We start from the raw sequence: 23,085 nt of genomic DNA, 5'->3' as shown, positions 1-23,085 counted from the left end.
TCTTCACTGCTGTTTTTGTTGTTAGGATTTCCGTGCAGTTAGTGATATGGGCAGTGGGCCCCATAAACGGGATGGCTACGATAGCTTTGTTTGTCTCTGAGAGCTGATCTCATAGCGGACATGGTTGGGATGTGGTAAATAATACCCAGCACACGCTGACGAGAAAGAACTTGGGAATGATCTGCAAGCTTAGGTCATGGGCAGTGCCTAGTCTCAACAGCAGGAGACTGGTCCGTGTAGAATTCTTTAAAAAGTGCCTAAGGAAGGAGCAAAATAGGACGAAGAGAAGCTGCTGTAAAGTTCAAAGTCCCTGTGAAAAGCATTGTTTTGTTTCCATCATTATTTTACAGTGAACTAATTTTTCTATTTTTTAAATGCTTGTAAAAGCAAGGGCCTCTACATGGATTTTCTTTGAATTCATAAAAAAAAAACACATGCATTTTTTTTCTCTCTCATGTAAAAATGATCCATAACCTATACACCAATCCTTGGAAACAAAATAGTAGCAGATTTTTGAATACCAGGGAGTTTTAGCATATTTTGACATAGGAAACTCAAAGGGACTGACTCTTCAGTGCCTTGTATAGTCATTTACACTAGTGTAAAATTACTGTAAAACACTGCCATTGTGAATTGGTAATATATTTACACCCGATTGTATTGGTATAAATGATTCTCTCTTCAGGGCACTGGACAATCATGCCCAAAGTCTTGTAAATATCCTTCTGAGGATTTATATTGGCCTTGTTCTGAAAGGATACCACACTGCTGCTGTCTGGATGCATTTAATTAACGTGTATCTTGTGAGGCTCAGCTTCTGACATGCACCAATATCTTCCATCCAAAGCAGGAAATGTTTTCTAAAAATACAGAATAAAAAATAAGTTGCCCTTAGATATCCTTGCCCATGTGTCGTTCTCACAGCAGTCAATGGAAGCTGTATGCATGTATGCAAGAGCAGAACTTTTATATTAAAACTGTATTTACCATTGAAATGTCCTCTTTCTATCAACCTTTTGTGAAGACTGGAGTGGTAATTGAAGTGCTGCCATTTAGTTATTAGATAGTTACAAAGTCTTTATTATAGATAATGTCCTTCTACTGTGCCAGTGGAAGATATAGCAGAAAGAGAGAGAGAGAGCAGAGGGCTTAATATTAATAAAAGTATCTTGCATTTTTGTAGTGCTTTTCATTCCAAAATATCTCAAATGATTGACCAAGTATGTTCATAGAAATTATTTCATTCACTACTGAAATCCTGTCACCTCTTGCTATATAACAGTATACTGCATCATGTCAGTATCACAAAACCTTCAGGATAGGAAGTGAAGAATAAATACTATATTCATTTGAAGCTGCAGGGTTTAATAGGAAAGTCCTATTTCTTCTAGTTAGGAATGTAGGGGGTGAAATTCACCCCTGTGCAGAAGGCTAGCACAAAGCTCAAGCATTGCTTAAGTCCCACCTGAGCCTTGAAACTATTTAATTATGACTGAGTCATGTATGGGTCTTGTACTGGCGCTCTGCGTGGGGAAGAATGTAATCTGGGATGAACCAATTCCAGTAACAGCACTGAGTCAGAAACATTTAGGTCTGGAGATCTGTCCATAAAGTGTGTAAATATGGTTTGTACCTTCTAATGTCTTTAACGTCAGGACAATATGTAGCAGTACAAAATTCTTCAGCCTTTTCTGAAAGTTGCAGTATGTTGTTCCTTCTGGATAGTTCACCTCAACAGAAGAGACTCACCTGGTCTTTGGGAAAGCTGGCCTATAGGATTTGTACATTGTTCTTGCTATAATTTCTGCATCTTCCCTTAAAGCTCAATCCTACAAGGAGTTGAGTACTTTGACTCAATCCATCAAAGCTAGGGTGACCAGATGTCCTGTTTTTTATAGGGACAGTCCAGTTTTGGGGACTTTTTCTTATATAGACGCCTATTACCCCTCACCCCTGTCCCATTTTTTCACAGTTGCTATCTGGTCATTCGAGTCAAAGCACATGCTGGATTCCAGTGAGGCTATGTATGTGCATACAGTTAAGTGTGTGCTTAAGAGCTTTGCTGAACTGCAGTTTGTGACTCAACTCCAATCTTAGGGCCAGATCCTGCAAACCTTTACCCCTTGGAATACCCCTTGTTCATCCCTTACTCAGTTCGTAGTCTCACTGACTTCAATGGGCCTGTGTACAGAATAAGGGATAGCAATGGAGTTACTTTTGGTTTGCACCAGTTTGAGAGGAGACTCCTGCCAGGTCTACACACACATTTGCACTAGTTTAACTGAAGGTGTGATTTAAAAAACTGATTTATTTAAATTGGGGCAACTTTGTATGTGGACATGCTTAACTCCATTTAAACCTGGCTTATAAATTAGCTTTCCCTGTATATTTACAAGCGAAACTGATATACCCAGTTTTAAACCAATATTAGTAGTTTGCATTGGTTTAAACTGGTGCAAATTTGTGTGTGGATGAGCCTCCTGTCTCCTTTATTTTCATCAGTTTATAAGTAACATGCTTTTATTTTTCTCCTTTCCTCTTATCACCTCTTCCCTTCCTTTCATTCTTTGGCTGCAGCAGTGAATGCTCGTCAGAGAACACTAAGAAGTCACATTTCAGTTTTTGGGCTGTCAGGATATAGGTGGAATTATTACCAATAGATATTGTGCTGGTTCCTATGAATGTGCCTGAGGAGTGTTATTTCCATACTTGTCTATCTGTAAATTGTTTAGCCACATTTTAATTCAATAATAAACATCAAATTGTGTATGCTTTTGATTTATGAAAATATCTGTCTCTGTTAGGCCCCAATCCTGCATTAGGGCCTTTGCAGTGCATTGTCCAAAGAGGATTTTTAAATACAGCTGGTTTTCTAGGAGCTGCATCTCATTTCATACTCCTTGACTCTCATGTTGGCTTTTCTGCATTCTATTAATGTGTCTCTCTCTCTCTAAAACATACAATGCCTGAACATCAGCTTGCATAAAAACTAAGCAGGCCAGAAAACCCCTGAAAGCAAATATTTCTTTTACCTAGAAATTATTTCAATTGAGGTGAAAGCTCATGTGGTATAACTACAACAAAGCAAATAAAGTTCAAACTGAAATGGCATTTCTTCTTTAGTCAAGGGCCTGTTACCATTTCAGCGGGCTTCAAGCAAACTTGTGCATTCTCGTAGAATGTAAAAGTGATCAAAGTAGGTCTCGAAATGTCGTCTTTTCCCCCACGCTCAAACAAGTTAGTCAAGTGACTTCAAGAGACTTCTGTGCGGCCTGCAGCATCCTAACTCTTCCAGGGCTTCCTGCTGCTGGTTGCAAAAGGGGAGAGCTGGTAGAAAATACAGGCAAATATTAGCCCCCCCTTTCCCACTTGCATAAAAATCAAAACTTTAATGTAAACTTTGCTTAAATTTTGACCATTCAATAAAGGTGGCAGGAAAACAGCAGGAAAAAGAAATCATGACAACTTTTTGAAAAATATTTACAAAAAATATTCAGTGACAATTGCAGCTCTGACAAAATATTTGAATAATTTGTCTTTTATCATGCATATCCTTTGACTTCCGTGGCCGACTGTATCAGCCCCTTTAAAATCTGCTCCCATTGAAATGAATGAATGGGAACTTTGCCACTGATGTCAAATAGGAGCAGGAATCTGCCTTTACCGGTATGTCTACATGGCGGCTGAAAGCAAGCCTCCTAGGCAGACACATTTGTGCTAGCAGGGCTTGAGCTCGCATGTAGTGTGCTAAAAACAGCAGTGTGGATGTTGTGGCTCTGGCAGAAACTTTGGCTAGGTACCTGATCTCAGACCCAAGATGACGAATGGGCTTGAGGGCCTGAGCTCCATCTGAGCCACAGCATACATGCTGCTATGGTTTGAGCATTTGCTTCTTGAGCCCAGCACTGGGAAGCTCACATCCAGTGCACTGTAGACGTACCCTAATTTACTTTGGCCTTAACACACCTCACTGTGTGGGTGTTATGAGCATCTTGTTAAGGAAATAAAAAAGAGAAGAGAAGTCACCTTGGAGAAGACGGAGTGTCCATTCACCCCAGTCCAGGGAGAGTCAGCACAAGTTGGTGTATTCTCCACATGAGAAGCACTTAAGCTGCACTGAGGGTATGTCTACACTTCAATTAAACACCCACGGCTGGCCTGTGTCAACTGACATGGGCTCATGGGAGGGCTTGGGCTATGGGCCCAAATTTCTTCACTGCAATTAAATATCCCTGCAGCCCGAATCCTACAAGCCCGAGTTAGCTGATGTGAACCTGCTAATGTGTAATTGCAATGTAGACATAGACCCTCCGAGCTCAAGTGGGTCTTGAGTGGTGCATAGTCGTGCTGTGAACTGTCTCCCATCACAGAGTTGAATAAAGGACAGGGGGAATCTTTACTCTGAATGCTGTTGCTGCTGTTAGTTGAAAACAAACCTGTCACCTTAGCTGAACATATTGAATTAGCGGCAAAGACATCTGTTGAAACTTATTCTCCCAGGTTAAAATAATTGCTTCATCTTATCTTGGCTAGTCACGTCCATGCTCAGTTGTTGGTTTTTATATTATGTTAGATAAGGGCAGGGTTGTGGGTATATGCTTGTTATGCTTTTGTTCATAGGCAGTTTCATTTTCATGCATACTGTACCCAGGTAGCAGGAGTTTTCAAAACTTCAGTGCAGGAGAATAAAACCAGAACAAAAGGAATAAATGGAAATAAGGATTAACTGTGATGATTTTTATCCCTTTCCCTCAATAAATCGAAAAAATATTGGCTTTTATAGCAGTGGGTAATGCAATAGGCATCATACAGTGCACAGATATTACATAAAGGCTTCATGTGTTATCAATTACTCTTGAGATATTAAAAATCTGGGTTGTGAAATGTCTTTAGCTTCTTTCCTATTGGAAAATGTATGAAGAGGGGAGGCTTAATACCCTTTAAAATTTTTAATATGTATTGCAGAACAACACAATAGTATTAAATGAGGTAGTTCCATCTCCTTTATCCATCCTGCATGATCTGGGGATGTGGAAGTCAGACGATCCAGGTTCTATGATGGGGAGGCTTTATAGGGTGTGATAAATCATGCAGCTTAATGTGCTATTGAAAGGTGCTCAGACTACTGTGATGAGGGTGGTTTAAGAAATGATAAAGAATAGACTAGCATGTGTTCTAGTGGTTAGGAAACAGTTTCTTTAGTTTTGTAACATGGTCTGTTAAAACTAAGGAAAGTGGCTTATTTGGAAATGACTATACACAGGCCAAATGAAATAAAAGAATTTTATGAAGAGTTTCCAATGACATCTTAAACCCAAGGTTTGAAGAGTTTCACTATTTTTACCTCTTCCCAGTTTTAACAGTTTACCTTTCCAGGGTTTAACATTCTGTTAACGCACTTCCACAATTGATTTGTGTGTGTGTGTGTGACATATTTATTTCTTTTCCCAAAGCCTTCTCATGCTGGTATTTTTAAATTTGGCATAGACTGACTTTTATCAGTATTTTCCAAAGGATCTTGAATTGTACTCCCTGTGTAAAGAGATCTCTATAGATCTCATAAATGTCTGGGCATAGTAGGTTGTTAGTTGGATACTACACATGGATGTTTGTGCTTTGCTTATATGAATTACTGGTTTTGAGTGAACTGCTGTACTTGCCCAAGGTGAAACTCACCTCTGCAGAAAGGGCTGGTACAAGACCACTGCCCTGCAGTGGTCCTATGCTGTTCCTTTGCACAGAGGTGAATTTCAACTCTTGTGAACTGGTGGCCTAGCTCCATGAATTAGAGCCCATTTCCAGTCCTCTGTTCTAGCCATTTGATCCAAGGCATATTTTAATTGCTTTGCATTACAAAGCAGGAAGACATTTTGTCAGGAGCATTAAGAAACCCCAAACAAGGCAACCCAGCCATTTCTGTGGCTTTCTCCAAGAACCATAGAATTTGTGTTTCTATATAAACCAGTACATTAAGGCCCAGATTAAAAATGGTATTTGGGCCTCTGAAGATGGAGGTGAGTGCCTAGAAGTATTTTTAAAATCACATTAGGTGATTTGCAGCTTTAGGCACCTGAAAACCTGCCCCTACTAGACTAGCAAATAATGCACACAGGGCATTTCTCAGTCCTTAGCTAGGCAGAGCTCTCGTAGACGTCAAAGGAAGTTTTGTTTGAGAGAATACTGTAGAATTTGCTCCCTCGATTGGCAGACTTTGACTTTTCTCTTCAAATACAACTCTACACAGGAGCATGTCCTCCCCATAGGATAGCCTCCTAAAACATACCTGTTCACGTGTCAGATCAAGCCCAGAAACACTGCAGCCAGTTGTGATAGCTGTTCCTCTACCAACAAGTCATGATAGGAACAGAACTATGGCTTTTGAGATTATGCAACTTCAATGGGCCACCTGTTTGTTTCACTCCTTAGTTTATCCGTTTGCGTTATCCTGCTTGCTACTATCTCCAGCTTATCTGGTTGGAGTTAATATCATTTTGTCTTCAAAATTCTAGCTGTAATGTGATCAGCTTTAGCCAAGGGGAAATCTAAGTAATGACAACCGGACTAACAAGCTCACAGCCCAGGAGACTGCCTCCTGTACTCAGTTGGTTAGAAACCACCACCATTTAAGCAATGTGGTCCAGTGACAGGGCTCTAGGATGGGAACTGGGTTTCTCTTACCAGCTCTTACTCACTGTGTCATTAAAACTCCCCGTGCTTCAATTTCCTCATCTGTAAAAATCAAGATAAGACCAATCTCTGTAAAGCTTTTGGAGATGTAGGTATAGAAAGCACTAACCCATTGTTGAGTTATTACTATAATGTATACATTATAGTTTTCTGGATAATTTCTGCTACCGAATCCCTGAAAACATAAAGTTAAATCAAATGCCTTCTGCCATGTACCCTCTCACTTTCCGCCCGTCCTTAAACTCACTTTAGTAGAAGCAAACTGGCCTGATAGTTTCCCCGCCCCACCCCCATCTTCTGTACTTCAATACAATTTAAAGGCTCCAGCAAAGGGCTTAGGGTGATGAAGCAGCATAATGTGAAAATGCAATCACATGTGTGTAAAATCATATTAACCCCATTCTTTCCGGAGTAATGAGTTGAACTTCAGTTTTAATTGGGAGAATCTAAACTTTAATAGACTTAATTTGAATGGTTTTTACATGCCTGGCAAAATCCGTGTGTACCAGTATAACATCAGGAGAAGAGAGAGATTAGCCACAGAGTAATAGCACCGATCATCAGTTATTAGGGTAATTCACACAGACATATAACAGAAAATGTGGAAACGGCAGAAGTGCTGAGTGACTTATTTTGTTTGTTTTTTCACCAAAATGTTTATTAGCAATTGGACATCTAACATAGTGAACGCCAGTTAAAATGAAGTAGGATCAGAGGCTAAAATAGAGAAAGAACAAGTTAAAAATTACTTAGACAAGTTAGATGTCTTCAAGTTACCAGGGATTAAATACATCCTAGAATACTCAAGGAGCTGACTGAGCCATTAGCAATTATCTTTGAAAAGTCGTCAAAGAAGGGATAGATTCCAGAGGACTGGAAAAGGGCAAATGTAATGCCCATCTATAAAAAGGGGAATAAGGAGAACCTGTGGAATTATAGACCAGTCAGATTAATTTCAGCACATGGAAAGATGGGGGGCAAATAATTAAGCAATCAATTTCCAAAAACCTAGAAGATAATAAGGTGATACGTAACAGTCAGCATGGATTTGTCTAGAACAATTGTCAAACCAACCTAATAGCTTTCTTTGACCTGTAACTTGGGGGAAGCGGTAGATGTGGTATCTCTTGACTTTAGTAAGGCTTTTTATACTGTCTCACATGACCTCCTCATAAACAAACTAGGGAAATACAATCTAGATGGAGCTACTATAAGGTGAGTGAATAACTGGTTGGAAAATTGTTCCCAGAGACTAGTTATCAGTGGATCAGTTAAGCTGAAAAGGCATATCTAGTGGGATCCTGCAGGAATTATCCTGGGTCCAGTTCATCAGTGATTTAGATAATGGTATAGAGAGTACACTTATAAAGTTTGCAGATCATACCAAGCTGGGAGGGACTGCAAGTCCTTTAGAGGATAGGATTAAAATTCAAAATGATCTGGATAAATTGGAGAAATGGTCTGAAGTGAATAGGATGAAATTCAATAAGGACAAATGCAAAGTACTACACTTGGAAAGGAACAATCAATTGCACACATACAAAATGGGAAATGACTGGCTAGGAAGCAGTACTACGGAAAGGGAGCTGGGGGTCATAGTGGATCACAAGCTAACTATGAGTCAACAGTGTAATGCTGTTGCAAAAAAAGCAAACATTGTTCTGGGATGTATTGGCAGGAGTGCTATAAGCAAGACACAAGAATTACTTCTTGCATTCTATTCTGTGCTGATTAGGCCTCAACTGGAATATTGTGTCCAGTTCTGGGCGCCACATTTCAGAAAGATGTGGACAAATTGGAGAATGTCTGGACAAGAACGACAAAAATAATTAAAGGTCTAGAAACCATGACCTATGAGGGAAGATTGAAAAAATTGGTTTTTTTTCAGTCTGGAGAAGAGAAGAAGGGGGACATGATAATAGTTTTCAAGTACATAAAAGGTAGTTACAAGGAGGAGGGAGGAAAAATTGTTCTTAACCTCTCAGGATAGGACAAGACGCAATGGGCTTAAATTGCAGCAAGGGAGGTTTAGGTTGGACATTAAGAAAAACTTAACTGTCAAGGTGGTTAAGCACTGTAATTGCCTATGGAGGTTGTGGAGTCTCTATCTTACCTGCTCTTAAAATTACCAATGATAAACACCTGCCAGGGATGGTCTAGTAATACTTAATCCTGCCATGAGTGCAGGGGACTGGACTAGAAGACCTCTTGAGGTCCCTTCCAGTTCTATGATATATATAAATATATACCAGCTATACGTAGTGAGGAAACCTGTGCAGTCAGTAGTGGCTCTTAAATCTCTTTCTTTACTCTCACAAATGGATTTAGTTAGATGGGACAGTAGCTCATAAGTGATCGCTTATACTGTAGTGAGGCTTCTGTTGAAGCACTTCGCATCTGAAAAAAAGAGATTCCAGAGCTGTGTGTCAGATCCATGTCCAGCTGTGCTGCTACAGGTTTTTAAGAGTCTGGTTTTTGGGAGGTACCGAGCAACCAGGACTCCAAAGAAAGTTGATGTGAACTGTGGATGCCCAGCTTCCTTGCAAATCAGGATCTCACTGTTTTTAGGCTTGATTCTGCTCCCCTTGAAAGAGGTTTTCCATTGACTTAAATGAGAGTGGGACTGGCCCCTTAAGAATTAAAAGGATGGCAATGTTCTACCAGTGTTGACAAATAGGGCTAAATGGTGTCCTGAGCTGAGGGTGACTGTGCCTTCGGACAGTCAATGTAAACAAACTGTCTCGTGGCCCGCAAGTGGATTACCCTGACAGGCTGTGTGTGGGCCACAGGTTGCCCACCACTGGCTTAAGCACATGCTTAAATCCCATCAAATTCAAGGGGTTTAAGTAAGCGCATGCTTACACCGAAGCATATGATTATGGGCTAAATGAATAAAATAAGGCAGGGCTTTAGGCCCTGATTCATATCTTGCCGTTGACACAGTTTTTGAATCAGAACTTTGTTTACTTTCACTGGCAAAGTGTACTCACAGCTCATGCGGCTGAAGACACACTCCCATGAGCTAGGGCTGCAGAACAGGGTTACTCTGTTGTCCAAGCTTGCTGATTTGGTTTAAAGGAATAATAGCAGCAGAATTGCAAATAGGTCTAACATTTCTTTCTTTAATTCACATATCACATCACTGAGAGAACTTCTTGTTTTGAACAACTGCAGAGTTTATTAATTTATAAAACCAGGTCAAAGTGATAGAGCAAGTACATAAATAAGTACCACATCAGGCATATGTCCTGTGAAGACAGTGAAAAACATGATATCGTGTATTTTATTGTCTTAAGTGACCAGAGACTGTAAAAATGCAGAACTTCATTTTCTAAATGGTGCTTATATTGTTTTGTTTTCATAAAAGTTTATTATACAAATAAATACACAATTTGAACCCCACTTGTTCTGTCACAAACACAAGACTGTTTGTCTTCCAAAAAAACAACACAAACACTGTACACTTTCCACATAATCTTTGTTCAATCAGCTACTGCTACAAACATACTGTACCAAGAGGTGAGCCAAACATAGCCAGGTGTTTGTCTGCCTACCAGAATACTATGACGCCTCAGAATGCCTTCCACTGTGTCTTCATCAGAGGTATGTTCATGTTAATACATGCATTATTAGTGGACTTATAATAAAAAAAAAATTACATTTCTAAAGTGCCTTCCAATCCAAAGGATCCCAAAGTGTGTTACAAACCGCTGCTCCCACAACTACACTGTGTGGCACCCACTTCTGGTGTGGAACATACAGCTGTTTAATAGTGCACAGGCGTGCTATGCCACAATTTTGGACAGAAGGTGAACACGACACCCATTTTAAACACAAAAGAGAATTTAGAGAGGCAAAGTCTCATTACTGAATTTGGCCCGGACACTGGAGTTAACTTTCTCTCTTATGAGAACTGCCCTAGGATTATTTATAGGACCATGCAAGGACTGTCGGGTGCCTTGTCTGGTTGCTAAATGATTTTACTGACATCACAAGAATTATTTTGTTCTTACCAATCAAACTGGCTGCTGAAGAAGCTCACTTCTGGCACACTATCCTGTTATGTGTTTTAGGCCACTTTGGGCACTGGCAGAGAAGGAAGTGCACTAAAAAATAATCTGTTCTCTATCCTGGCATGGAGGATAGCTTGCTCTTTGCAGGCAGGACCATGAAGAATTTCTGTGTAGGAAATCCTGGATTTTCTTTTCATCCGTATATCCTCACTTAGTCTCCCTTTTCCTTCCTATCACATTCCCATCTCCTTGCTCTTAGTCAATGCCCCTTTCCATATACTCCTGCTGGCTATTGCAAGAAACCCTGGCAGGGATTGATCCTGTGCCACTGAAAAAGCAGTAAAAGGGGGTTGCCTCTTACAACCACAGCTGCTATCAGGGAGCGGTGCAAAGAGATCACTACTGTGAATAAGGCCCTACTCAAAGGTTTAATATTTCTTCTGCTGGAGCCTGAGTTGGGCCACTGGTATTAAGTACTGAACATCCATACCCCTTAACCTCTTTGTTAAGATGTACATACTCCAGATGAAGACCTAGAGTGCCATCACTGGAAATACAGCGCGGAGCAGAGAGCACAAGTTTTGCAAAGTCCCATGGGGCCTCTGAATTCTGGCCACCGCCATTTATTTCACTCCCTTTGAGGACCAAGTGCCTGGCCGGAGGCAACTTCTTTAGAACTTCATTGCTGTTCAAGCACAAAAGGAAATGTTCCCATATGCTTCTCGAATAGAAAATGGAGGGAAAGCAGCCACAGTCACTTGCGCCTCAGGAGTGAATCTAAGATGGTGTCCATGTGGCAGGATTTCCTCAGAGAAAGCCATGTTTTCAAAGTTATGGCCTTGTATATCAGAACAGAACTCTTTTCTGAAGGCAGACACTGGACAGACACTAACATTCAGCTGTGAACTGCAAATCAAACTGAGTGCCTTAGATTTCTTTTTGCATGAAGATAATGGTCTTGCTGGTGCTGCACTAACTTAGTGGCTTTATATAAGTGCTCGTTAGTTTGCCATTGGAGAGAGTCGTCCTTGAAGTTATGCTTATTAGTTTGCTGGGACTTGAGAGGCCACCAATTAGAACCACGCAGAACACTCTTATTGCGACAATTACCATTAATAAATTAAGCGATATCACAAGACATTTAATGAGTTATTAATCACTGTGGGTTTAACCCTATAGGAATTTTCATAAATGATTCAAGTACTTTGCATTCTCCTGCTATGTTACTTTGTAAAGGGAGTTTATTGACCGAGGCTATGTGTTAACAGGGCCCATGAGAATGCAGTAGTGGGGCGGCATGAGGGAGCTGACGTTTCATATTTCATGTAGAGAAGTGGATAATGGAAACCAAGTGAAAACCACTTAAAAGTTGAACGTTTTCTCAAATTGCTACATAAATGCAGTAATTCCCACTAACACCTTCTGGTTTGTTTATGTACTCAGAGTTTGTTCAACTGCAAGACATCGTCCCAAAAGCAGTAGGCTGGTTGGGAGTTTTCATTTAAATCTGGATTTTATGGTTCAAACACAAGTACTGTATCACTTGTATTCCCACCCCCCCACCCTAGAAAAACATGAGTCATTTCAACACCAGAAGTGGTATAAACTCAGCACAGGAAATAATGCTCTCCATAGCTCCTGCACAGTTATTAGGTGTCCTTCATTTCATTAGTTTGAATAACTTGCCAAGTCTAAAAAAAAAATCTCTGTTTTCTTTTTTAACTTTTCAACTTTACAAGGAACTACAGTCTCCCTCTCCCTTCCCCCCACCAATACGGAGCCTCCTAGTCTTTTTGAGGAGATATTTAAATGGTTGACACAGACCACTACACATAAAGCAGCAAGTTTGCTGTGCATGATGTGAATAATTACTGCATTATAGTTTTGGATTTTAGGGCAACTGTTGACTTAAGCAAAATAAGCCTGCAGTCCAGCTGCAGATCCAAGTTTTCTCCCTCCCATGCTGTCTCCCTTAACAGTGACCCTTTTCAGGCTTTTCGAGGTACAAAACCTTTACCAGATCCTCCAGCTCAGTCCTGCACACTCTGCTTTCGCACATTTGGCTGATCTGAGCTTCTCCCTCGCTAAATATTTTCCACTGGCCTGAAAACAAAAATACAAAGCAGAAAGACACTGACTTAGACCGAATGCAAGGAGCTTTAGAGCCCCTTACAAGCACTAGCCAGACAAACACATTCAAATTGTTGATAGGGAGAATTAAAATATTTTCCTTTGGAAGGTTTGAAAATATCTCAATCACTGAATACATTCCATGCAAAAGAACATGAAGGGCCAGATTCTGATTGAGGAAGGTGGGCGGGGGAGAGGGGGGAAGCTTTCGTTTGTAGCTGGGAAGGCCCTGGCTTGTAATTGCAGCATACTCTCAAGAGTAATTCTTTCAACAGCTGCTGTTGCCCTGCAATAGTGGAAGTCTAAACATAACAGCAACTTGCTGTGTAGAAGAACTGGAGAATAAAACTGACCATTAACAAGTGAAATTGGGAGGCCAAGTTCTGTAGCCCAAGCTGGGTGAAATACAAAATATAAATTGCACTAGTGGTGAAAAATGAATTTGGGTTTTTTAAACAGTCAGTTTTTAATAATCCAAGGTGTTACTAGGGACTTCAGAAAGGCATCTTTTAAATATGATTTATGTGAAAGTAACCCTCTAATCATATGTTGTATTCTGATTATTTTATTTGATACTCATAAACTATCGATTCCAGATGTTGGTGGGAAAGTAGCACATTTATTTCAATTGGAGGAGTCATGCAGGGCATGTTTCAGGCTGAGGTTATATAGAAAAGTGGAGCCTACGAAGACAAGACTTTTACTTACTCAGTGTTGTCCTTGTTATCTGCTTGAAGTAGGGAAGTTCTTCAAATTCGCTTTTGGATATCTTCTCAGTGTGGAAGTGATGTAGAATCCCTGTAGCAAAGCAGTAAGAACATGTAGTTGGAACAAATGTTCCCTGCTCTGAGCCTGTTGTGTTGTTGTGATTGTTTGTAGAATTACTGGCATGTTGAGCCACATTATGAAATCGTCTTTACCAACAATGTTTTAACCAATTCCATGTGCTCCATCAATATTTTTCTTTTGTGGTTTTATGGTGGTGGAGAGTATCACCGAGATCTGAGAGTTAGTTCCTCCTTTACCCATATAGCTTCAGCCCTCCCTGGCATGAATGAGAGAGGACCAGAGCAGAGGCCAAAATCCCAATGCCTTGGAGAAAAGCCATTTGGCATGCTGACATCGGACATTGTCTTTTACCTAACTGCAGGCAGCCAGCAGGAAATGCTCCTGCCAAACCACCAGAAGGGTTTGTGTCTTACTGGGAGCATAGTAGGACCCTGTATTAACCACCAGCCCTTCAGAGGGCTGTTCATAGATCATGATCTGGGTAACTTTCAGGGTAGTTTGCCCTTTAATATGATCTCAGCTTATGAAGCGTCTTTATTTATTTATTTATTTTTAAAAGGTAGAGACTAAAGCTACTAAGTTGACACTGATGGTCTCAAAGCAATCTGTACACAAGCCTCGCAATGCCCCCGTGAACTAAGTAAATCCTAATTTTACAGATCTGTTAAAGCGAAGTACAAAAAGATTGAATGATTTGCCGGCGGTCACACTGTGTGAGTCAGTGGCTGAGTCAGGATTAGAACCCAGGCGCCTTGGCTCCTGTGTGTGCCTATTTGCTTGCTCTGACTGCGCGACAACATTCCCAGCTAAAAAGAGACTACAAACAACTGAAAGTCAAGCTACTTTAATATTTAGCATGTGGACTAAGGCATTCTGAGACACAGTGACATCACTTAGTAAATGCCATCATGTAAAGGGCCTTTGAGAAGATAGCCAACATAATTCTTAAGGGAAAGAGTTGGTTGTAGGAGATGAAGAGAAAAATAACATTGCCTCTCTTTATATACTGAATAACGGATCTGTTTACACCTACACTTTTGGCATTTCCCTTTTTGGGTCCCCACTTGTATTTTTAATTAAACAGAAATAATATACATTTTGTAGCTCCACTCTTCCCAAAGATTCCTTAAGGGTTTTTCCTTTCAGTAAGGAATCACTTTGCCCACTTTGAAATGCAGCCTCCTCAGAGATCAATACGCTTTTTAGGATACATTGTGAAACACATACTCTTATAGTACATAGCAATATTACACAAGTTCAGATTCAACACAGAGTCCAAGAACTGAAGGGAAGTTTGGCATTTGTTTGAGATCTAGCTTCTAGATCTGTAAAATCAAGGAGACCAGTCAATTAGCTAAAGTAAAAGCTCAGGCTTTATTCATTTGCAGCACATACAACACTGATCATCTGAAGGGGTAGGAACATCTAAACCCTTCAGATATTCAGGAGTCTGGACAACTGAAGGGACTGGCCTGAAAGGGTTGGAAATCTGTGCTCAGGGTTAAGACTAGAGCTGGTCATAACATAGATTCTTTTCCCTTCCACAGAAAATGAGTTTTCTGTGAAAAATCAAAATCTAAAATGTTTTGGCCAAAACCTGAATAATTTTGATTCTGCAGCACTGCTATGGTCGGGGTGCTGGAACAATTTGTATTGTGGGGATGCTGAGAGCCATTGAACCAAACTGTAAACCCTGTATATAATGGAGACCACTTCAAGCGAGGGGGTGCAGCAGCACCCCCAGCACCTCCAGCTCCAGCACCTACGACGATGGTGCCTCATGGGAGTTGTAATCTGGGAGCTGTGTGCTCCTGTTCCCCGCAATAGGCCAGGCTCACTGGTTGGCCTCCATCTCCCATGATGCACCACAGTCTCCCTCCTGCCCCCCTCCATAGGATGGTGGCATTGAACTGGCTAGTGTGTGCTACTGCCCTCTATGGGCCAAAATCAGAACTGCTCAAGTGCATATGATAGACCCCATACTGCTAACAACAAGGGAGTTTGGCACAAGCGCTAGCAATTTGTGCTTTTGTAGTAGGAGGACTGGAGTTCTATCTCTGCTACCAGGGAAGTGCCAAATGCCCCAATCTAAAGAATTGGAACAGCTATAAAGTCCTGAGTGGCAAGAATTTATAAATCTTTCCTGAGGTTATAAAAAGAAAAAAAGCACTATTTTAAGAGAGAACTTGATCTACTTACCTTTCCGAATTGTCCACACGTGTATTTCTATTTGAGGTGGCTTTTCTGTTTCCATTGCGATTTTTCTAATGGTTTCTCCTTCCTCCATGAAAACAGATTCATAGACAGGAAGCATCTCTTCACCGCAAAAGTAATCTTTGCTGTCAAAGCTCTGACTTGGCATCTCTTCTGTAAGCAAAACATGACACAGCTTTAATAATGTTCCTTGGACCTTACTAGATTCATGCTGCCCAACAAGTTCAGCTTAATTGTAGAGAGTTCCTCTGAAGTGGTCTTTCAAGTCCTTCTCCAACTGAGTCCAGACTACTTAGTGAAATTCTGTTTTGCTCTCCCTTTTTAATGCTCAGACCTGGTAACAATAAAACAATTTGGATTTTTATTTAGTATGTTTTATCTTACCACATACAAATCAGACTTCGAGAAAAGATCCTGCTTTTTTGATAGCTGTGGGTGAAGTTCGGGAGTTAGAGACTGATCTGAAATCTAGATAACAAATGATTTTCTTCTATAGCACTTGCATCCCAGGTTCTTAGCCAGATTTTTCTGAGTGCCCTCATCTTCCATTGACTTCAAGAGGAGTTGTGGATGCTCAGCATGTCTACATGTCAGGCTCTCACAACTTCAGTTATTAACTGAATTAAGCCTCACAACCCTCCTGTGACGTAAAGTATCATCCCCTTTTTACACATAAGATGATTGAGGCACAGGGCAGTTAAATGAGTCTCCTTCCATCACATGAGTCAGGGACACAGCTGGGACTTGAACTTAGCTCTCCTGTCTCCTAGTGCACTGAACCAGGCTCCCTTCTAATTAGCATTGCTAGCAGGTGCTTTGTGAGTGATTTATGCATGTGGCTCTGACACTCGTTTTCTCAGAGCATTTCTGCCAGTGCATCATAGAACTAAACACAAAAAGGGGCTAAATGTGTTGTGGGAAAATTTTAAAGGTATAGATGGGGGTTAGGCACCTGGCAAAACGTCATAAGAGAGGTTAGCAAATTTCTAAGTAGTTTGTTTGCTTTTCTTTACACATTTTTACTAATATCCTACAACAAGCTAATCAAGTGATTAGATTTTCCCACAATGCTATGATAAGCTGTCATAGCATTAGTGCTTATTCTAAGGATCCAGTTCCATTATTGGCACAAATAACGTTTTGACCAAAGCATTTAAATCTACCGCTATGTTTTGCAAAACAAAGCTTTATTTAGTACAGTAGTGTAAATGTCCCAAGCTAGAAAACAAATGGAAAGCTCTGTGAGGATTGTAAATGGGAAGGGAAGGGAGAATGAGAGAAGCTCCTTGAATTATTGTCTGGGAGATAATGCATCTCTAGTTAGGGGGGTGGGGGGGGAAGGGGATATACTCTCTTCTGAAATAGATGTGCAAAAGTCACACTAATGCTAGAGAGAAGAAAAAGAGACCAGAAGGTGGGCCCAATCCTCGGTGCCCTCTACCTGTGGAAATGAAATGAATGAGATGGCTTGCAAGATTGGGTGCTAGATCTATTATCGGGCCCAGATTTCCCTCTAGACACAATACAGCAACAGATAAGGTTGCTCATTTCATCAGGTGTCACTATGATCAAAAGACCAGTTAAAATCCAAAGCAAAAAGGCAGTCTGTGATCTATTCTGTGTTTTACCTGGACAGACTTTACAGCATTTTCCTTCTATTTTCTGAGGGTATTTGCAGGGGTATTGATCCGGACAATGAATTTTCTTACATTCTTGTTTGGTGATGTTGCAGGTACACAACACACACTCTACGATTCCAAAGGCCCGGAGATTAGGATGCCACGATTCACCATGTGAATATGTTTTTCCATTTGAAACACAGACTAAAACAGGAGAGAGGAAGAAAATGAATATTCATTGTATGGTAGGACCCCAGCAGGTCCATAGTTGAACTACAACCTCTGCCTTAGTGCATATACACTGGTTTGAGGCAATGTTGCGTTCATGACATGGCTAAAGGATACACCTCTGCTTGGAAGTATATTTTTCACAAGTGATTTCTGGCCCAGCCCTTCTCCCACTGACGTTAAGTTTTGTCATTTACTTCAAAGGGAACAGGATTGAACCTTTGATCACCTTTTTCTGTGCAATTTGGTCTAAATTCTGGCCTCACTTATCTGTGAGGGTACCCTGGTATTTCAGTGAGCGAGATGGAATGCAGAATTTGACCACTCTCCTCCAGTGGGTGTCCATTTTTGTTGGGGATCATTTACTCCCACCAATTGGCTTTTATGATCTTAGCTCCTCATGCACACCCCACTCCTCTGAACTGGCTCCTGCCTCAGAATTTCAGCCTGCAACCAGAACAATATTCTAGTTGCCCTGTGAACCTTGCTTCTTTAAACATTTCATAAACATACTGAAAAATGCAGACTAACCAAAAAAGGTGAAAGAAAGGGCACTGTTTGATTTCAAAAAGCAGTAAAAATCAAGTTTGGATTTGCTGTAAATATTTCCAATTCTTCTAATATGCCATCATTTTGTATTAATGCTTTTATTTGTAAAATACGTTCTTCTTTTGCCTGTAACTTTCAAAAGCAATTTAATTTTTATCTGTAATCTTAAATTTACATCTAACTGGTAACAGATGTGAGCAACTGGCTTATGTGTTACTAAGTTACCAAGATTTATGGTGGGTGTTCTTCATAATGTATTGTCTTTCATGGGTGTTATACCATCATTTGGTTTAATAATTTATTACTTTTTAAACCCTTTCTTAAGAGCTGTTTTCATTTTAGAAGGGGAAACAGTTTTTTTCTCATAAAAGCAAATGAAGTGTTCTCTGTATACAAAACATAATGATGAGAAAGAAAAGGGAAAATTTACATAAAACGGGATTAATTACTCTATTGTTATAATTAAGCTTCTTACATGCTTTAGCAGTATATTTATACTTATGTTTATATCATTTTTTTCCTGCCAGAGAGCTCCAAATGCTTTACAAACATAAATTAAACCTCACAACTTCTCTGTACTGTAGTCAGGGATATGTTGACTATAGATACATTATCCCAATTTTGCAGATGGATAAACTGAGGCACAGAAAGGTTAAATAATTAGTCCAAAGTGACAGAAGAAGTCTGTAGTCACCATGAAAATAGAACCGTAGCTCCCAAATGGCCTGCTTTAACCACTGACTGCATAGAAATGTAATTCTGTATCCATGTAATGGCATCAAATCTGCAGGTCAGTATAACTATTTTGTTTATTTTTAGATTTATAAAATGTATCTCAGGAAGCATGTGCATTAATTAATAACACACTCTAATTGCAGAGAACAAAAGAAAGGACATGGTCACCATTCTAATTTCCATTCCAGAGACCTCTTAGACTCTCTCTGGGCCACAAGCTCCTAAAGCTATCACTGACACTAAACTGTGCAGAGAAATGTGCTGTTCATTTGTCTGCTTTTTATTTGCTGAAACAAATCAGTTAGAAATTGCTTTGATGATGTCTTCATGTGTGAACTGGATGTCAGAGATATTGCACTGAGTGGAGATTCCTGCTCCTAGTTTCAGCATAAAACACTGACATGATCTGAATGTGTTTTCATGGTTGTTCAGGTGGATAATAAAGATCCTATGGCCAACATTCCTTCTGTTAGTTAATACCTTAAAAGATTAGTTGGCTATAACACAAAGGCTTTTAACTCTTGGTGGGACATTCCTGAGTGTACGCTACTCTGGGTTTTGTGTATAGTTGCTCTTCTATAGTGAATTCTTTTATTACTATTTGGGCCTGATCCTGCAGACCCTTATTCACTTAAAGCATACTCTACCAGCTACACAAGTAACTCCACTGAAATGTATAGGAATTGAGTGCACTCAGCACCTTGCAGCATCATGCCCTTTTGCCAGGACATAAAATCTGCTGCCCCTTTTAAATTGGGGATTTGGTGAGTCCAACCCTTTTTTCTTAGTATAATCCTTGAGGAACATGGCTTAGTCATGCTTCTATAAAGGTTTTCCATATGAGCTTGAGGTCCTAATGTTCCCATAATGTAATAAGGCTCTCAGAGGCTTAAAGAGATATTATGTTATGTTACTGGAATGCCTCTAGCTCTCAGTGCTTTGTTTTACATATATCTTTGATATGAACTATTGTATTGATCTCTGAAAAACAGAATAAAAGTTAAATGGGCGGGGGAGGGTTGGGGGGTGGTGGAATTGCTGGCCCGAACACTAGGTAACAGCTTTGTTCAACACAGATGTAAAGGGGGAAGCTCCTCATCGCTCATAGGTGGGATACTTTCTACCAAGGAGATAGCTCAGTAAGTCTTGGCAGTAGTGAGTCTACTGGTAACGTAGTAGGGGTTTGTCGCCTGAGATTTCTGAGATAGCTTAAACACATGCCACTTGCATTCACACAGGTTATCAAATAGGAGAAAGCATGAAGAAAATAACCAAAAGTAGACTTTTCCATTCTCTGGATGCTAGACCAATCAGTGTGTGAATTTAGCAGCAGATCTAAAGGCATTGACAGTGGTGTCAGCTGCTCACCTTCCTAGTCCCAACAGAATAAAGTGGTCTTTATATAGTGTGATACAGCATGGCCAGAAGGCAGCAGGATGAGGAGAAGCCTTATTCCCTGTAGAGGGAAGAAAGGTTTCTATAGATTAATTAAAAACACCTGAAGCCAATTAGAGCACCTGAAGTTAGTCACCAGATAAAAAGCTCCTGCTTCAATCAGCCAGGGGAAGGAGTTGAAGTAGAGGAGAGTTTGGAGAAGTGCTGTGGCTGGCTAGAAGACCAAGACCCTAGGTAAAGAGACACCTGGCTTGCGCAGAGAGAGAGGGCAGGAAGCCCCACAAGCTGAACAGCAGGAGAGGGAAGTAGCCCAGGGGAAGGAAGCACTAGTTCAAGTGGTTTACCACTATCCCTAGGGCCCCTGGGCTGGAACCCGGAGTAGAGGGTGGGTCTGGGTTCCTCCCTCTCCACTACCCTTCTCTGGGTTACTAGTGGGACAGTAAATATCCTAGTTCAGGGGCAGGAAACTGCACCCTGAACTCCTCCCCAAGAAGAGGAAGTGCGGGACCCATCATAATCGTACTGGCAATTTGCCACAATAATTTCATGTATAGATTCTTGAAGTTCTTTAGAAAGCAATATGGTAGTGCCTATGCATGGGCAAATGCAGCAGCCACTATAGGCTCAGACACAATTGCCCCCAGCAAAGATAACTTTCCTAATGTTATATCTTTGCTGTCTTACTGTACTTTTACTTTCTGACTTGCAAGGTGCAATCATTTGCAAAGGGTCTCCCCCTTCATATACTAAAAATTCTTTGAGAGCTATAAATGGCTGAGACCCCACTCAGAGTGGTATTGCTAAAAGGACTTCTCTTTACCTCGTCCGTGCTTATGCTTGTTGTTGATGACGATCTGTACTATAGTTCCTGAGGCTTGCTGGGGGTCAGGTAGGACTCCACGGTTACTCCTGCCACTGGAAAATCGTGGAATATTGACCACCTGTCTAGTGGAGCTGGGTGACAGGTCGTAATGGGAGCGATGGTATGAATGCCTCTGTGTGGAAACAGAAGGAACAGGAATGTAAATGTTTCATTCAAGTAAAGCAATGGAGAGCTGAACTTTGTGTGTAAACTGTCTGTATTAAGGCTCCCTGTGCAGTCAATGTGAGTTTTGCCACTGTCAGTGAGGTGCTAAATCTCAAGATTCGCTTCTTCCTTGCTGGAGAGAGACTCATGCAGGTGCTTGAGATTAACCTGTGTTAAACTGCAGGTATTTGACCCCAGGAGTTCTAGCCTTCTGCATCCAAACTGCTTTTTACAGCATCCCTGAATATGGACCAAGTATAGTCAATACGTAAAATGATCAGATGCTGCCTGCCCTCCTGCTTCTCATTTCACTGTAGAGGCCAGAGCCACAGACACTCGTAAGGCCAGATGCAACCACTGTTGCTCTGGATGAGCAGCACCTTGTCGGAATCTATCTCTAAGTCCATCAGCTGGGAAGCCTTGACAGATTTGTAGGTGAAAATAGCCCTGTGCAGTGACTCTGTTTTTCAAAACAAAGCACCATGGTTATGTTGGGGGATTTTTTCCAAAAATACCCAAAGGCATGACTGAAGATTGTTTGTTAAAATAGTACTCTTACAAGGCATGTATTTATTTTGTGCTCCAAATGCTTAAAAATGCCAGGTGCTCTCTCCAAATTGTGTTATAAAAATCAATGCTGCCAGACTGAATTATTGATGGTTAATCTTCACCCTGGAGGCAATAAAGCTGCAGCATAGATTGATCTAGCCCCTGGAGTGAATTCGTACCCCTCAGGCATGATAACTGGAAAATAAGTGTGTTACTACTGTTGAAAAGCAGTGTTCACATGGCAGACAAACCATTTATTCAGGTATGGTATGCACAAGTATCTGATCCAAAGTCTGCAGGAGTCAGTGGGGGTCATTCCATTGGCTTTGGATCAGGCCTTAGCTGCACATGTTCGTTCAGTAAAGTGCAAGAGAATAAGTAAGTAAAATCTCTAACAAGATCCAGAGACAGCCTGGGTCATCCACGTGTGTCCTAGTGGTGATGCACACACAGGGCTGGAGTCTCCTTTGCCTTGCACCTGCGGTGGTTATTGACAAGGTGGCTGCAATATGCTACCGTTCTTGTTGGGTAGCAATCTGCACTCATTCTGTAGCAGCAGAGGTGAAAGTAAGCCAGTCCAGTGTACCGGTAAGAGCCGGTACACCGTGCCGGACCAGACCAGCTTCCCCAGGCTGGCGATTTAAAGGGCCTGGGGCTCCCTGCAGTGGCAGGAGCCCTGGGCCCTTTAAAGCACCGCCCGAGCCCTGTCGCCGCTACCCCGGGGCTCCAGCAGCCAGGCTCGGGCAGCAATTTAAAGGGCCCGGAGCGCCACTGCAGTAGCAGTGGCTGGAACCCCAGGCCCTTTAAATCGCCCCTGGGGTTCCCAGCTCCCTCTGCACCTGGCTCCCTCTGCAGCTGGGAGCTCTGGGGGTGATTTAAAGGGCCTGGGGGCCCTTTAAATCTTTAAAGGCCTCGCCTCTTCTGGTTGAGGCCACTCCTCTTCCGGTTGAGGCTACGCCCCCGGCTCAGGACTCCGGTGTACCAGTAAGTCCTTTTAAGTTACTTTCACCCCTGTGAAGGTACCTGACTAAACAAGGTGCAGAGCAATGAAGAGTCACACCCAGCGAATGGGTGTATCTTCTTATAATGTGGCATTTTGTTCTACTGTTGTAACTATTGAATACTGGCAGATATAATAGTATCCAAACAG

General features: G+C 41.2%; 1 protein-coding gene across 7 annotated transcripts in view; it reads right to left on the bottom strand.

Moving 5' to 3' along the window:
• Positions 1-12,340: 12,340 nt before the first annotated feature.
• CHRDL1 (chordin like 1) overlaps positions 12,341-23,085 on the bottom strand; it is a 160,571-nt gene continuing 149,826 nt past the window's right edge. For 6 of the 7 annotated variants that reach the window (XM_074962480.1, XM_074962479.1, XM_074962475.1 and 3 more), the window contains exons 8-12: positions 21,180-21,354; positions 17,462-17,656; positions 15,819-15,986; positions 13,539-13,628; positions 12,341-12,803 (exon numbers count right to left, since the gene is read on the bottom strand). In XM_074962480.1, coding sequence (XP_074818581.1) covers positions 12,673-12,803; positions 13,539-13,628; positions 15,819-15,986; positions 17,462-17,656; positions 21,180-21,354 — 759 coding nt within the window. In that variant the 3' untranslated portion in view covers positions 12,341-12,672. The remainder of the gene's footprint in view (positions 12,804-13,538; positions 13,629-15,818; positions 15,987-17,461; positions 17,657-21,179; positions 21,355-23,085) is intronic. The other variant, XM_074962481.1, reaches the window with a different exon arrangement.

Source organism: Natator depressus, chromosome 9 (assembly GCF_965152275.1).
Source record: "Natator depressus isolate rNatDep1 chromosome 9, rNatDep2.hap1, whole genome shotgun sequence".
NCBI lineage: Eukaryota > Metazoa > Chordata > Testudines > Cheloniidae > Natator > Natator depressus.
Note: the sequence above shows the minus strand (reverse complement) of the source record. Positions and strands in the feature narration are given on the sequence as shown.